At 45.3% G+C, this 15,358-nt stretch overlaps 2 protein-coding genes across 2 annotated transcripts; one reads left to right on the top strand and one right to left on the bottom strand.

The window, feature by feature from the left end:
* Nucleotides 1-3,513: 3,513 nt before the first annotated feature.
* On the bottom strand, nt 3,514-6,950 carry LOC119291656 (protein WHAT'S THIS FACTOR 1, chloroplastic-like). Its single transcript, XM_037570457.1, has one exon. It carries the CDS (start codon nt 6,586-6,588, stop codon nt 5,197-5,199), a length of 1,392 nt encoding a protein of 463 aa, XP_037426354.1. The 5' UTR covers nt 6,589-6,950; the 3' UTR covers nt 3,514-5,196.
* A 6,165-nt stretch (nt 6,951-13,115) lies between these two features.
* Nucleotides 13,116-14,984, top strand: LOC119293960 (cyanate hydratase-like). The gene is made up of 4 exons (XM_037572268.1): nt 13,116-13,480; nt 13,678-13,749; nt 14,083-14,191; nt 14,662-14,984. Exons 1-4 carry the CDS (start codon nt 13,206-13,208, stop codon nt 14,704-14,706), a joined length of 501 nt encoding a protein of 166 aa, XP_037428165.1. The 5' UTR covers nt 13,116-13,205; the 3' UTR covers nt 14,707-14,984.
* The last annotated feature ends 374 nt before the right edge of the window (nt 14,985-15,358 follow it).

The following is a 15,358-nucleotide window of genomic DNA, read 5'->3' as shown; positions in this document are numbered from 1 at the left end:
TTTAGATATAGCTAGGGATGGTGGCGTTGCTGCTGGGGTTGGGGTTGGGGAGGAGATGGTGGGTGGGCGGGTTGTTGGGTGGCAGTTAATGCCATTAGGGAGCACAAGCCAAGCCAGGCCAGAGAGGGAAGAGAAGCTCACTTGCTTGGGGGCATGGTGTTCGGTGTTCAGACTGTTCATGCATGCATGGTCAAGTGGTCATGGACACACATACATGATCTCCCTCTTGCTGTGAGGCTGACATGCTGTCCCGGAGCACGAAGCCAAGTAGCTTTTGAGACAGCATGTGCAAGGGCAACGGCTCGGGAGAGAAAAATGTGCAAGGTGATTGCTTTCCTGTGTGTGGCACGCTTCAGCTGCATGCGTTTTGCATTTGGAGTCTGCCTGCCTGTGTGCGATTAAAGAGTTTTTGGCCGTTGAAATAACAGAATATATATGCGTTTTATTATAGGGAACTGTATTAATTTTAATTTTAGTGTTTATGGGGTGATCTGTTTTTTTTTATATGTTTTGATTTGAGGAGTACTGGGATGAAGATGAAGTGGATTGGATCTGGCATTTGCGCAGCGGGCTATAGCTGTAGCCGGACGTTATTGATTGCGTGAAGCGTGATGGCAGAATGAAGAGGCCGGCCGGATCAGCAGATCAGATCCATTTCATTTCATGGACGGCCTCTTTATTAGGTGTAGCAGCCTACATGCATGCATGCATGCAGCACCATTGTCAGCGAACCAGGTCTAGCCTTCTGGCGCCAACCCATGCATCTTCACTAGTCCCCGTACGTCCACGAAAATGCATTCCCATGCATGCCCAATCGATTATTCACAAATTTTGAAATGGTCAAGGCCTGCGTACAATTTTCCAAACCAAAAGCAACAGTTTTTGACGAAACCCTGAACTTGGTCAGCAACGGCTAACTACTTTCTCGCTACCAAAATCCATTTAATAATTTGATTGATCATATACCAGTATAGTGCATGCGTATATGTGTGTGTGCGCCGTTGGGAGCTGGACTTGGAAACATAACTAGAAAACTCGATCCTCTCCCTTTCTCATAAACCCATGACCACGATCTGTGCCCGCATTTCGCCATCACGCACTCAAAAGAAAAGAAATCCTGTCACCGTCAGTTCGACCACCAGTCCACGGCCTACGATCCAATCAATCAAGAGGCACCAAATTAAAGGGATTAGCACGAACGGTTTGGGTATTTTCGGACGCAGACACTCCTCCTATTGCTGCAATTTGCAAATGCCGTTTTCCGGCAAGTGCCCCGCACTCCAGCAGGAGGCTGCAGCCACTTCCAACTTCCAACAAGAAACCATGGAGAAAATGATGGAACGATCCTCAACTGGTGAGGTGGCGTGAGGCCCATAATCAACCCGTATGAACGTCTCACGCGATGCGATGAACCGACCGCGGTACCGCCGTTGCCATGGCGCCATCCCAATACGCGTCTGGTGTGGCCGGTTGGATGGGCAGATCCGCGTTGTGCAGTGCGGTAAGAACATTCATGGTTGCACCCATCCAGGAAATAAATTCGTGCCGGGGGAGGCCGGCCGTGCACGTACTAGGCCCATGTGCTCGCATTAAGCCGGCCCTCTGATCGCCATGTGAGCATGTTTTCTCGGAGCAACACAGAGCCAGAGCCAGTGGTGGTGGCGGTGGATGAATGAATAATTCCATGCACTATACTTCCGGCCGGTGATATTTTTCCCTGACAAAAAAGATAATCAAAGGCAACACACTCTGTCAGGGATATAGGTGCTTATCAATGGCACCAATGATGTGTAAATTATCAGCAAGAATCAGTTGGATCTGTATGTACACGCTACAGCTGTTCTTCTTTCCATCTTGAGGCTAGCATGAGAAATGGCGGTACTTGTGTTGCTTAATTTTGACACATGTATAGGTAGGTAAGTGGGTTCTTTTCAGCTACATCCAGCACAAAACAGTACCCCCTTTTTTAGAGGCAAAAACAGTACTACCTTCGCTAACTTATTAACGAGCATGCTTGGGCAGGAGATGGCCAATACAGTAGCAGCATGGCGTGTGTGTGAGAGAGATGGCATATCATCATAGAGGAAAGACGAAACGGAACATGCCAGTCGATACCATGACTCAAAGGTACCCACACTTTAGCCAAATTGCTGAAGCTGTTAACAATATGTGTGCCATGTACTCCTCTTTCTAACAAGAAAAGGAAAACAAAAAGGTCGATACCATGTATAGTGTAGAACTTACGACTTGCTCGATAGCAGAACAAAGCAAACTGAGGGGACCAAATAACTCCTGAAATATACGGCTAATAGTTTTACAGGCTGTTGCTGACAACCAAGGCAGTGTGTACTTGATACAACACATCAACTCTGGCAAAGCTGTAGCACCAACAGCATAGAAATAATCGGGCTTACAAAGGTTTCTCAAGGAGCTGGAGTCTACACTTTCGTCATGAGCATTTGAGCTCAGGCTCAGGAATGGCTACAAGTATTGGATCAAGATAAAGTTCTTGATATCATTTGTTAATTTGTTGTTGTTGTTGTTTGTTGTTTTGTTGCTTAATCTTGACACATATAGGTAGGTAAGTAGATTCCTTTCAGCTACATGCATGCCACATATAGGATAACCAGCATGCTTGGGCCAGAGATGGCCAAAACAGTAGCATGGCATGTCTGGCATCGAGAAGGATTTGCTGGCCGGTGTGAGACGGCATATCACAACTCGCAAAAGATGACCATGGTTTAGCCAAATTGCTGAAACTGTACACAGGCAGTGCAAAACTAATTTTGATAGGTGATGTATTTCCCCTTCTATTTACGACTTTCTCGCAGTAACGGGATGGACAGTGGAGTACAATGTACAGTGCAAGAGACCAACTAACAGAAGAACAGAAACAAATCAAGGGGACCAAACAACTCATGAAATACACCTAATATTACAGGCTGTTGCTTACCAACAAGGCAGGGTGCACTTAACAAAACATATAAACTCTGGCAAAACCATAGCCACAACAACATGGATTACATATAATGAGGCTTAGAAAGATTACACATGGAGTTTCAGTCTACAATTGGGATTCGCCAATGAACATTTGAGCTCAAGCTCAACACTGACTAGAACTATTGGCTCAAGAGGAAGATCTTGACATCAACTGTTAAGTTGTTTCAACACCCAAAATGAGGAGAAGATGCATGTACACGAGAATGTGGTCTCAACTTTTATTGCCCCCTATATAGATTTTTTCTGTGCCATTTGCTATAGCCTTGTTGCTCAATACAATTGTAGTGTAAGCAAATCACAATGTCATTGAAGATTTCATTTTGCAAACTGAATTAACATGTTCTTACTGCTGATGCGTGAAGACATTGTTTAAGAATTGCTTACTTGACACAGAAATATTTAGTACATACCAGAATTTTGAATCCATCCCTGGATTGCTGAAGTCAGAAAAGGACAGGGCTCGCTTCACAGTAGATTGCTTGGATAATGTCATATCTTCAGTACACGATGTGCTGAGGAATATTCACCACAATGGTCTTTTTCGAAGAAAAAAGCAGAACAAGTAGATCAGCATAAGAAATAATCAATGCAAGCCTGAAATATCCAGTCTGTATTCAAGCTTGGGACAGCATGTCAGACACCAAGTCTCCAAGTAATGAGCAAGGTGAATATAATATGTACACCTAAGCATCAAGATAGAAACCAACCATAGCCCTAATTTCGAAATAATTGTCAGAATCACTTAAGGGCTTGATGTCCAGGACTAAAACAGAAAATTGTTCTTTATATTGGGTTACTAACCGGATTTCACTAACTCACTCTGTGTAACCGCTAAAACCCGCTATAACACTTATACATCTCAGCATCCTCCGAAAGAGTGCCCTCATCCAAGACATCATCTGGCTTATCACTTTTGAGATTCAGTATAGCATCATCATCATCACCAGTCCACCACAATCCACAAGCACCAAACAAATAGTCCTGCTCAACCAGCCGATCCATAACATTTTGTACTATTCTTCCTATGTCCTTTATAACCAGTAAGTTAAAGACCTTCTCCTTCCACCGCAATAACAGCGCCTTTTTTCTAATCAAGTATGTCCCATAATATGCCTCCGTCAAGAACACGCTTAGGGGTTTGCCTTGTCTGAGACACATAAGAGATACCTATGTACCATACCAACAATTAGAATTGCAATTAACAAAGGACATTAACAAATGCCCCTTCTGTAGATTGTAGGAGGTATAAGGGCACAACGAGTTGCCCTTTTTTGCAGAGGGGAAAGTAAGCAAAGTATTATGCTCAGCTGTAGCAGAAAAGAACTGTATGCGAATATTTTGCAAACGTGGATAAAGTTGAAATGTAGAAAAATAAGAAATACAAGTGCGACTGAAGACTTAGCATTAGTGTCTGCCAACCAGTAAAAGTGAAAGACTACACTAATGAGCACGGAATTATCACTGGATGCAGGCAGTTTTACAGCAATAGGATATGGCTAACCTTACGTCTGTTATGGCAAGTCTGGTTGAGATCAAATTATCATACATGTAAATGTGCATTAAAACACATGGTTCCTACTCAGGTTCCACCGCTAGTAGATGAACGACCACAAACGGTGCAGAACAAAATATTCCAGCCCAAATACGTCAATACTGATACATGAACTGAAAAAACAGTCAACTAAAGGACTAAGAGCAGGCACTCCTACGAGCATCGGCGTTGTAAAGAGTAACCCCCCAATAGAATTACTTGAAGTCTTGTCCAGATATCCAGAGAGTGAACATGCATGGTAGGCAGGACTGGAATTGAGGGATTTATCGGTGGAAAGCAAGGCCACTCCCTTGCAGAGTCTTTGTTTTCATATCAATGCCAATCATCCATGCTTACCGGTATTCAAAGTCCACCTTCGACATCAGGTAGTAAACAACAGCATCACCATGGTTGATCCAAGACAGGGGGTATATGTTATGAGATCCTGCAGCGTTGACTTTCCAGGATATCCAGCCATGTTTGGATCATTGACCACAATATCATCAACATCAGCCAAGGAAAACCTAAACAAGCTCACATATGAAACCTTCCTGCTCGCTTATGAGCTTAATGTTCATTATGTTAGGCTAGTAGGCTACTAACTGGATTTCACTGACTCTGCATAATCACTTACATCTCCTAAAACCATCTCAACATGTTTCTCACTAGAAAAAACCCACCCCAGCGTCATCCATCTCACCATCATCTGTAAGAGTGCCATCATCCAAGAAATCATCTGAATCTTCACTTTCGACATGCAATATAGTATCAGCATCATCGTCATCACTGCTACCACTGTCACATGTTGATGAGCTCGCATCGAACAAAATGTGCTCAGAATCAGACGACTCATGAACTTTTCCAATATTCTTGTTTTTTCCTCTGTAACCAGTAAGTCGAAGAACCTTCTCTCTCCACCTTACCAGCGGAGCCTTTTTTATCAACTCTGTCCCATCATATGCCTCTGTCAAGAACACGCTCAGCCGCTTCCCCCTCTCAGACACATAGAAGATACCATAATGCTTCAGTAGCAACCTCATCAGCTTCTGTGGCATAACAAACTCACGACGGAAATGCGTCAGGTGGTCAGTTACCAGCCTCTTCTCCAACATGAAGCTCAGTATCTCATGCATCACCGCGACTGCCCTCTTGTCAAACTCATGAGATCCAGGCGTCAAACCTTTTGCCTCTGCATAAGGGGACAGGTAGGTTGTCTTCTGAAACTGCTCGGTATTGCCGGTTTTCACATAGTGATGAGCTTTTCCTCTAAATTTGTAGTAACTTTTAAAATCTGGTGGGAACTTCATCTGGAATGGAAGTGAGAGCTCTCCTGGTGTACTAGCATTGGAAATGGCATTGGTGTTACCGGCCAATGCTGCCATATTCTTCTCATGCTCAGTGACCGCCCAGTTTGGGTTCCAGGAAACAAGCTCCAAGTAGTCACCATCCTCCAGTGTGACCAACCTGAAGAGCTCAGGGAACAAGTGCACCCACCGTGCCCGGAAATCATGAGGAAGCCCCATGTCACGCCGGAAATGCGCGATCTTGTCAACGGGCAGGCGCCGTTGCACCGACATCATGAGCAGCCTGGTCACGTACTCCGCAGCCATGGGGGAGTGCTCCTCCAGCAGGCGCGCCTCCTCCTCAACGAGCGCCTCAGCCTGCGGAGAGAGGCCGGCCCACATGACGCCGCGACTGTCACGGCAGACCTCGAAGAGCTGCGGCGAGCTGTGCACGAAGTGGGCTACCTTGTGCGGCTTGGCGAGCCCGAGCTGCGGGCGCAGGATCTCGAGGCGCTTGAGAGGGGTGACGTGCTCCTCCTCCATCTTGAGCGCGTCCACCACGGCGAGCACCTTGGAGACCACCTTGCAGCGCTCGATGACCACCTCGAGGTCGTTCACCCGCTTCTTCTTGCTCCGCTCGTTCACGCTCCGGCCGCGCGTCATGGAGCGCGCGGGAGATAGCTGGGAGGGGCAGCGCGGTTGGCCCTGCGCCTGGACCTGGCCAAGGCGGCCGAGCAGCTCGGCCAGGCATTTGCGCGAACAAGCGGCGCGCATGGCGTGCGGTGCCGACGGAAAAGACCCGGAGAGGGTTAAAACGATGGTATGAGGTCACCCGGAGGAGGGTTGGGTCGAGGTCCCAAGCTAATGCGCTGCTGATCGGCGGCGAGAGGTGACGGAGGCTGGAGGGGCCGGAGAGGAACGGAGAACGCCGCACGGCGCCGCGGAGATGAGTGCTCCAGTCCCAGCCACAGCCAGGGCGAGAGAGTGACGGGGTAGGGCAAGATAAAGGCCCAGAGTGGACCGCACCGGCCCATAGAGAACTCAGCTGGACCGGGTGTCAAGACCCGGGGATTAGCTAGTGAGATTCTACATAGATTTGGGAGAATTGCTTAGGAAATTCGAGATCTTGGCTGTATGGATGTAAGAGGAAAGTGTATAAGTTTCGGTTTACATGCCGTAGCTAGCAAGCAATTCTGGAAAAGATAGATCCCCTCCTTCAGCCACAACCCGGCTGTTTTATAGGCTGTCACCAGACACTCAGAGAAAATAAGAAAAGTGGAAATAAACGCTACAGTCTAGTGAATCCATCCCACCGTAGGATCTGTCCTAGCGCCAGCGTGGCCGTTAACTGACTGAAACGGTGTTGTCGGATCCGCTACACCGCTAACTGAATCTCGAGATGATAACTGAATATCAGACACTACGGTCCTGACATTTCCCCCTTCTTGAGAAACGACATGTCCTCATGGCGCTTGTTCTTGATCTCTCCACCCTTGTGTAGTTGTCCGAAAGAACTCCGGGAATGTGTACTTTATGAAGTCTGCATCTTCCCATGTTGCGTCTTCTGGCGGCAAATTTTCCCACTGGATGTACCACTGCACTACTGGCATATTGTGCCTAGGCACTTGCCGAACTTGGAGAACTGTTGCTGGACCAGTCTTGACTTTTCCCTCCGCTGTGACCATTGGTAAGTTAGGGCTAGGAATGGCTTTTGAGCCAACGTGCTTCTTCAACTGGCTTACATGAAAAACAGGGTGAATTTTCACATGATCAGGGAATTGCAACTTGTAAGCCACCTTGCCCACTTTCTGAGTGATCACAAAGGGGCCATAGAACTTGTTTTGTAATTTCAAGGCTCCACGAAAGCCAAATGCAGCAAGCCTGTAAGGTACCATTTTCAAGTACACCATATCCCCCACTTCAAAAACTCTTTCACTTCTCTTCATATCTGCATATTTCTTCATCCTGTTTTGAGCTTGTTGCAGATTGGACTTTAATTGTTCCAACATTAGTTGTTTCTCCCCTAAGAAGGAATGTGCTTCTTCATCCTCAGGGCCAGGAATAGCCAACTCAGAGATTAGTGGTGGAGGAAAACCATATAATGCCTGAAAGGGGGACATCTTTAGTGCAGTATGGTAAGTAGTGTTGTACCAGCATTCTGCTAAAGATAGCCAGGAAGACCATTTCGTGGGTTGATCAGTGGTCATGCATCTAAGGTAAGTTTCCACACACTGGTTGACTCTTTCTGTCAGGCCATCTGTTTGTGGATGATAGGCAGTGCTGTACCTCAACTCACTATTCATGGCAGCAAAGATATCTTTCCACAATTTACTAGTGAAGATTCTGTCTCTGTCTGAGATGATCAGTTTGGGTGGTCCATGTAGTCTGATAATATTATCTACAAATGCTTGTGCCACACTCAGTACTGTATATGGATGGGACAGTGGAATGAAGTGTGCATATCTGGTGAATCTGTCTACTACTACCAAAATGACCTCCTTGCCTTGAGAGTTGGGTAGCCCTTCTATGAAATCCATGGATATATGTTGCCAAGCCATGTCAGCCACAGGGAGAGGTTCCAATAAACCAGGTTGCAGGCAGGTCTCATGTTTGGCTCTCTGGCAAACAGGGCATGCAGCAATAAAATGTTCCACAGCTGCCTTTAACCCTGGCCAGAAAAATATACTTTTGACCCTCTGGTAAGTAGCTCTTGTCCCTGAATGTCCACCAACTGGAGAGCTATGCAAAGCAGCAAGAAGTCTTGTTCTCAAATCAGCCATATCACCCACCATGATCCTTCCCTTGTATCTGATAATACCAGCAGATAAGCTATAATCAGACATGGTGTGTCCTTGTTGCAACAACAGTTGTTCCAAGAGAGTTTTTGTTACAGGATCTGCCTGATAACTATCTACCAGTTCTTGTGCCCATACTGGAGTAACCATAGATATGGCCATGCAGGAAGGTAGCAACCTGGAGAGGGCATCCGCAACCTTGTTTTGTATCCCCTTTTTGTACTGAATTTTGAAATTGAACTCCAGCAATTTCATCATTAATTTGTGCTGTACTCCTTCTGTAATCTTCTGATCAGTTATGAATTTGAGTGACTGCTGATCAGTTTTAATTATCAGCTCATTGCCTATGAGATAATGCCTCCATTTCTTAAGTGCTTCTAGGATAGCTAGTGCTTCTTTCTCATACGTTGACATAGCATCATTTCTAGGGCATAAGGAGGAGCTGTAGTAAGCCAATGGCCTGCCCTGTTGCATTAAAACTGCTCCTATCCCTTTTCCTGATGCATCAGTTTCTAATATGAATGGTTTTGAAAAGTCAGGCAGTGCCAATACTGGAGCTATAGTGAGAGCTTGTTGGAGTTGACCAAAGGCTTTGTCATGTTCTGCTTTCCAAGAGAACTGACCTTTCTTCAGCAAATCATGTAAAGGCCTACATATAATTCCATAGCCCTTAATAAATCTCCTGTAGTAACCTGCCAATCCTAAGAAACTTCTCAATTGTGTCACATTCTCAGGTATTGGCCATTCAGCAATTGCTTTGATTTTTTGTGGGTCAGTAGCTACCCCTGCTGCAGAAATCACATGGCCCAGATATTCTACTTGCCGTACTGCAAAGACACATTTAGACATTTTGGCACATAGCTGATTTTCCTTCAGTATTTTGAGTACTATTTCAATATGTTCCATGTGCTCTTTGAGAGATCTACTGTAAATCAGTATGTCATCAAAGAAAACCAAGACAAATTTTCTCAGATATGGGCCAAAAATGCTATTCATTAATGCTTGAAAGGTGCCTGGTGCATTGGACAATCCAAAGGGCATTACCAAGTATTCAAAATGCCCTAAGAATGTTCTGAAGGCAGTTTTGTGAATGTCATCAGGGTGCATCCTTATTTGGTGATATCCTGCTCTCAAGTCCAATTTGGAAAAATATTGAGCTCCATGTAGTTCATCCAATAAATCTTCTATGACAGGTATGGGAAACTTGTTTTTCACAGTGACAGAATTCAGTTTCCTGAAATCAGTGCACAGTCTCATGGAGTTGTCCTTTTTCTTTACTAGAATAACAGGAGCTGCATAAGGGCTCTGGCTGTGTCTGATGAAGTGTGCAGCCAGCATCTTTTTGATTTGATTTTCCATCTCTTGCTTTTGGTGTTGTGGCACTCTGTAGGGCCTGGAATGAGGAGGCTCAACTCCAGGTTGTAGGGGAATAGTGTGATCACAATTTCTATGTGGTGGGAGAGTGTGTGGCTCTTCAAATAGATCTGCATACTCTAACAGCAATTTCTGTAGTTGAGGGGGTGTTTTAAATCCTTCATGAGCTTCCATTACAATGTTATGCATTTGCAGTAAGAACCCCTCTGCTCCTTTATCCAATAGCTTGCTCACTTCCTCTGCTGTAACTTCCTTTACTTTGTCAGGAGTGTTGAATATAGCAGCAGTTACTGTATTCTTTCCTTTCATAGTAAAACTGAAAGAGTTATCTGGTATATTGAAGGACACAGGGCTCATAAGTGTGAACCAATCATACCCTAGTATCACATCATGACTTGGAAGTGTCAAAGTTCTGAAGCTGTGAGTTAATGTGGTCTTTGCCAATTGGAAATCACAGTTTGGAATGACAGCAGTAGATGTTAATTTGCCTCCGCCTGCAACTGCTATTGCTCTGGGTTTAACTGGTATTAAATGACTTCCAGCCTTAACAGCAAAGTCCTGATTAATGAAAGAAGATGAGCTTCCAGAGTCCAACAAGGCTACTGCCCTTTTTCCATTAATATGGATTATGACAGTAGGTGTAGGCACTGCTAATTGCTGGCCCATGGCATGAGCAGTGATAAACATGGCCTGTTCTCTTTCATCCAGAATTTCTTCTTGTTCTTGCAGTGGTTCTTCTTCTGTGCTTACTTGATGCTCTTCCATTTCCTGTTGCAACAAATGGATATTAGGAATTAATTTGCATTTATGACCATGTACCCATTTGTCTCCACATCTCCAACATTCTCCAACTTTCCTAATTCTCTGAGAGTTGTTGATCATAGTGCTTTCAGGCTGCTTTACTTGTCCACTCTGTTGGGGAACAATTACTGTACTAATATTTTTGTTCTGAAACTGCCATTGCTTTTCTGGTAGAGATTTGCAAAAGGGGTATATTGTTTCTTTGGTACTGCACTTATGGGTGGGTGGTTGGGTTCTACTTCCTTGGCTAAACAGTAGGCATCTGTGAGTGACTGTGGCCTCAATGGTCTGATCTGGAATTTAATTCCTTCTCTGAGACCATTTACAAAGCATCTAACAAACCACTGTTCTCCTAATTCAGGTGTTTCTTCCAGCACATCTGCCATGAGATCTTCAAAACTCTTAGTGTAGTCAGAGACTGAATTGTTTCCTTGCTTAAGTGAGTTGAATTTCTCTGCAAGATCATAAGATCCATGATCTGCAAACCTTTTTATGACCTCTTTCCTAAATTGTGTCCATGATAATTGTTTCTTGAGCAGTCCAGATCTTCTCAGCCATGTATCAGCTTCTCCAATGATGTACATTTGAGCCAGAGAGACCTTGTATTCATCAGGAGCAGCTGACATCTGAAAATACTTGTTACATTGCCTAATCCAACCCACTGGATCTTCACCAGAGAACTTGGGAAACTCCAGTTTAGGTCCTTTTGTCAGAGATCTCATGAACTGGGCTTGCATATCCAATTCATAGGTTCTGTGGTAACCTTGCCATAATTGTCTGTCTCTATTGTTCTGATAGTACTGATTGAAAACAGGTGTGTGGTTGTTGTTTCTTGCAGTCATAGGAGTGCCCCCTGAATTATTTGCCTCTAGTCTGCCCTGATGAGCAAAACCAGGAGGGCCTGTGTTGGTGCGGATAGGAGGAAGATTGTGAAGTTGAGCATCTTCCACTTGTTTGGATTTCTCTTTCTCCACTGCTAACTGTTGTCTTAGTTGTGCTAATCTTGCCTCCTGTTCCTGTACTTGATCTTGGTTCAGGGTAGGAGATTTGGGTACTTCTTGGGAACTAGAGGGCTGAGCTGACTGCTGAACTTGTTGGGTTGTTTTGACCAGCGTTTGCAGAACATTACTTATCACAGAGAGCTGTTTACCCAAATCGATGACCACTTTTTCCACGTCTCCCACAATCGCTGATATTTCCCCTTGTTTAGATCCGATTGCCTGAACTTCTGCTTGCAGTTTAGACACCTGCGACTGCACCTGAGCATTATCTTTCTGCAGAGCCCCAAATTCCTCGCGCAAGGCCAATATCTCCTGGGCCTCGGTGTCGTCAGTTGGCTTGGAACGCCCCATCGCCTTGATCTGAGGTATGGGTACGGAATTTTACCACTGAATTCTCAGCAACCCTTCCCAATACCACAGATCCTGCCGCCGCCGAAGAATTCGCCGCCCTGACACATGGATCGGAGCATAGAACGCGGGATTTTACCGAACGAACAGTGAGTTCGAACAACCGCTTCTGCTCGGCCGATCTGTGTCCGAATTTCCCCGCCGCCTGCGCCACCCGCCGGACCCCGCCACCAACTCCTCCAAGCCGCTAGATCTCAAGAGAAAGGGTGGGAATTAGGGTGGGAATTGCGGATCTGAGAAAATTTCACCACCACAGCGCCTTTTCTGCCAAAGAACGATGGCTCGTGATACCAATTTGTCAAGACCCGGGGATTAGCTAGTGAGATTCTACATAGATTTGGGAGAATTGCTTAGGAAATTCGAGATCTTGGCTGTATGGATGTAAGAGGAAAGTGTATAAGTTTCGGTTTACATGCCATAGCTAGCAAGCAATTCTGGAAAAGATAGATCCCCTCCTCCAGCCACAACCCGGCTGTTTTATAGGCTGTCACCAGACACTCAGAGAAAATAAGAAAAGTGGAAATAAATGCTACAGTCTAGTGAATCCATCCCACCGTAGGATCTGTCCTAGCGCCAGCGTGGCTGTTAACTGACTGAAACGGTGTTGTCGGATCCGCTACACCGCTAACTGAATCTCGAGATGATAAGACACTACGGTCCTGACACCGGGCCAATGAAACACTTATTCGCCGGCCCAGTGCCAAAACATCCCATCGCTTAGCCGCCGCGTGCCGGTGACTGTAGCAGGACCCCCGCCGTGTGCTTTCCCCGTCGCATAGCCGCCGCGTGCCGCCACTCACTGCCGACACTTTCCCCGTCGCTTAGCCGCCGTGGTGCTGGTGCGGCACCCCATGCGGCCATGCCCGATGGCATATCCGGCGCGGCCATATAAGCCGGCGCAACCGGGGCCAGTTCACTCCCATCACTCTCTTCCTTCGTCCTTTGCACTCCCACTCCTACGCTTCCCAACCTCGCCATTCCGTCGAGCACATCCCGGGCGACGCAGGCGGCCATGGAGGACGGCGGCGCGAGAGCGGCGGCGGTGCAGAAGCTGATGGCGGCCAAGGCCAAGTCCGGCAAGAGCTTCTCCGACATCGGGGCCGAGACGGGGCTCACCAACGTGTACGTCGCGCAGCTGCTGCGCCGCCAGGCGCAGCTCAAGCCCGACACGGCGGCCGCGCTGCGGGCGGCCATCCCGGCGCTCACCGAAGAGCTCGTGGAACTCATGATGCAGCCGCCCTTCCGCTCGTACAACCCTGAAATGGTCCACGAGCCCGCCATATACAGGTGCCACTCTTGCCACTGCTGTTTTTTTTCAGTACAACTTTAGCCCACGATATGATAAAGCAAGATAACAACTTGTTGGCGTCAAATGGGAAAGAGATTGTGGCTGGATTGGGGCATGCCGGAAGGGAAATTGCCGCAATGCTACTTACTACTCCATAAGGACTTTTCCTCACTGGCTGTTTCATGGTTGAACACAGACTGAATGAAGCTATCATGCATTTTGGAGAGAGCATCAAGGCAATCATCAATGAGGACTTTGGTGATGGAATGTAAGAAGATTCACCTATTTAAATTTGAGTTTTACATTATTTTCTGGTTAATATTTGATATTAGACAAATCATTGCTTGTTCGATTTATTTTGCGTGTGCATTAGTAACTTTACCTGAAACTTAACAAGCGTGGAATTTCAGATGATTTGGATTCTTTCAAGATTTTGCTTTTGTTTCTAGAACATCAATATACTTTCCAAACTGTCTCACATGTGTACAATTCTAAATCCAAATATGATGTTCATTTCTGGAAACTTCATTGCATAATCAATGAAATGACAAATAACAGTCCTTGAGAAATTCACTTGTTATCTTATCACTTTCAATTGCAGCATGTCAGCTATAGACTTCTACTGTACCGTCGACAAAGTTAAAGGGGCTGATGGAAAAGACCGTGTGGTGCTCACATTTGATGGGAAGTATCTGCCTCACACTGAACAGGTTTGTAATTTCTTCAGGCGTTCTCATCCTATTCTCTGTTCCTGATAACCCATTTTCATGCATATACTGAAATAAGTGCTATTTCGAAGCCAAGATTCAACCTAATCTGAGGGCCATTGTAGTGTAGAGAGAAGCTAAGTTAAAACACCCTGAGTCCAGCTTGAAATTGCTAAAATTTACAAATTTACCAAAGATAAGATTTCCATGACCCCTGAGTGCCCAGGGCCTGCCTGTCTCAGAAGGATTATTTAATTGCTTCAAGTGCTACCAGTTCCTAGTTCCTAGTACATTTTGTCCCATTGTATGACTATCAGCGAATCTTAGTTATAGATAACTGCTGAATGAAGAGACATAGTTACACAAATTCAAGCAGTTGTCCTATGTTTAGCCCATAAGGTTACCATGCTCCTGGCTCTGAATTTGACAGATCGTTCTAAGCATTTTATTCCTTTTTTCTTTCACATCTGCAGAAAGCCGCGAATATGATGTCGAAGTTGCCCTGCAAGGCACCTTGAGATAATGAGATGGCTGGTACTGGGAGAAGGGGGGTATGTAGCTTCACTAATGTCTGCTTATACTTCGGACAAAAAAATTGAGCGTCCCTTTTCTAGTCTGAATGATCGACCAAATAAAGAGTGGTCATATAGTATGTAATGTCTGCTTGTACTTTGGACCTGGAACAGCATTCGACATGCTTTTCCTCGTCTGAATGATCGACTAAATAAAGTGGCAATATAGTTTGTAATCCCTGCTTGTACTTCAGACTTGAAGAGTAACTCAGCATGGTTTTATAGTCTGGATTGTCGATAAGATAAACCGTCTTGTATTCATGTGTGCCTGAATTGTTTCTGAAGCAAATCTACAGCTTGGTATGAACTACCTATATTGCATTTTATACACTTATGTGTCATGTAGCAAACTGTGCTGAAAAGGCGTAGTGAATATATAACATTTCTTTGAGCGAATCAACTCGCTAGGATGAGAAATTTTAAGAGGGGGGTACGAGGATAATTTAATCATGGCCGTCAATTGATTAAGGGCAATTTGTCTATATAAATATGGTAAATACAAAAAAAAAGGAAATTCTTGACAGATTCTGTGATCTTTCTTTTCAAGAAGAGATTTTGCGTCTATTGAAAATACATACTTTCATTTATGCATGTTCGT

This window comes from Triticum dicoccoides, chromosome 4B, assembly GCF_002162155.2.
Source record: "Triticum dicoccoides isolate Atlit2015 ecotype Zavitan chromosome 4B, WEW_v2.0, whole genome shotgun sequence".
Classification (NCBI taxonomy): Eukaryota; Viridiplantae; Streptophyta; class Magnoliopsida; order Poales; family Poaceae; genus Triticum; species Triticum dicoccoides.
Note: the sequence above shows the minus strand (reverse complement) of the source record. Positions and strands in the feature narration are given on the sequence as shown.

What these genes read in the sequence shown, in the direction of transcription:
- LOC119291656 (XM_037570457.1), bottom strand. Translation starts at nt 6,588, where the DNA reads ATGCGCGCCGCTTGTTCGCGCAAATGCCTGGCCGAGCTGCTCGGCCGC.
- LOC119293960 (XM_037572268.1), top strand. Translation starts at nt 13,206, where the DNA reads ATGGAGGACGGCGGCGCGAGAGCGGCGGCGGTGCAGAAGCTGATGGCG. An exon ending in CACGAGCCCGCCATATACAG is followed by an intron (nt 13,481 to 13,677) that starts GTGCCACTCTTG and finishes GGTTGAACACAG; the next exon opens with ACTGAATGAAGCTATCATGC. An exon ending in GAGGACTTTGGTGATGGAAT is followed by an intron (nt 13,750 to 14,082) that starts GTAAGAAGATTC and finishes TTTCAATTGCAG; the next exon opens with CATGTCAGCTATAGACTTCT.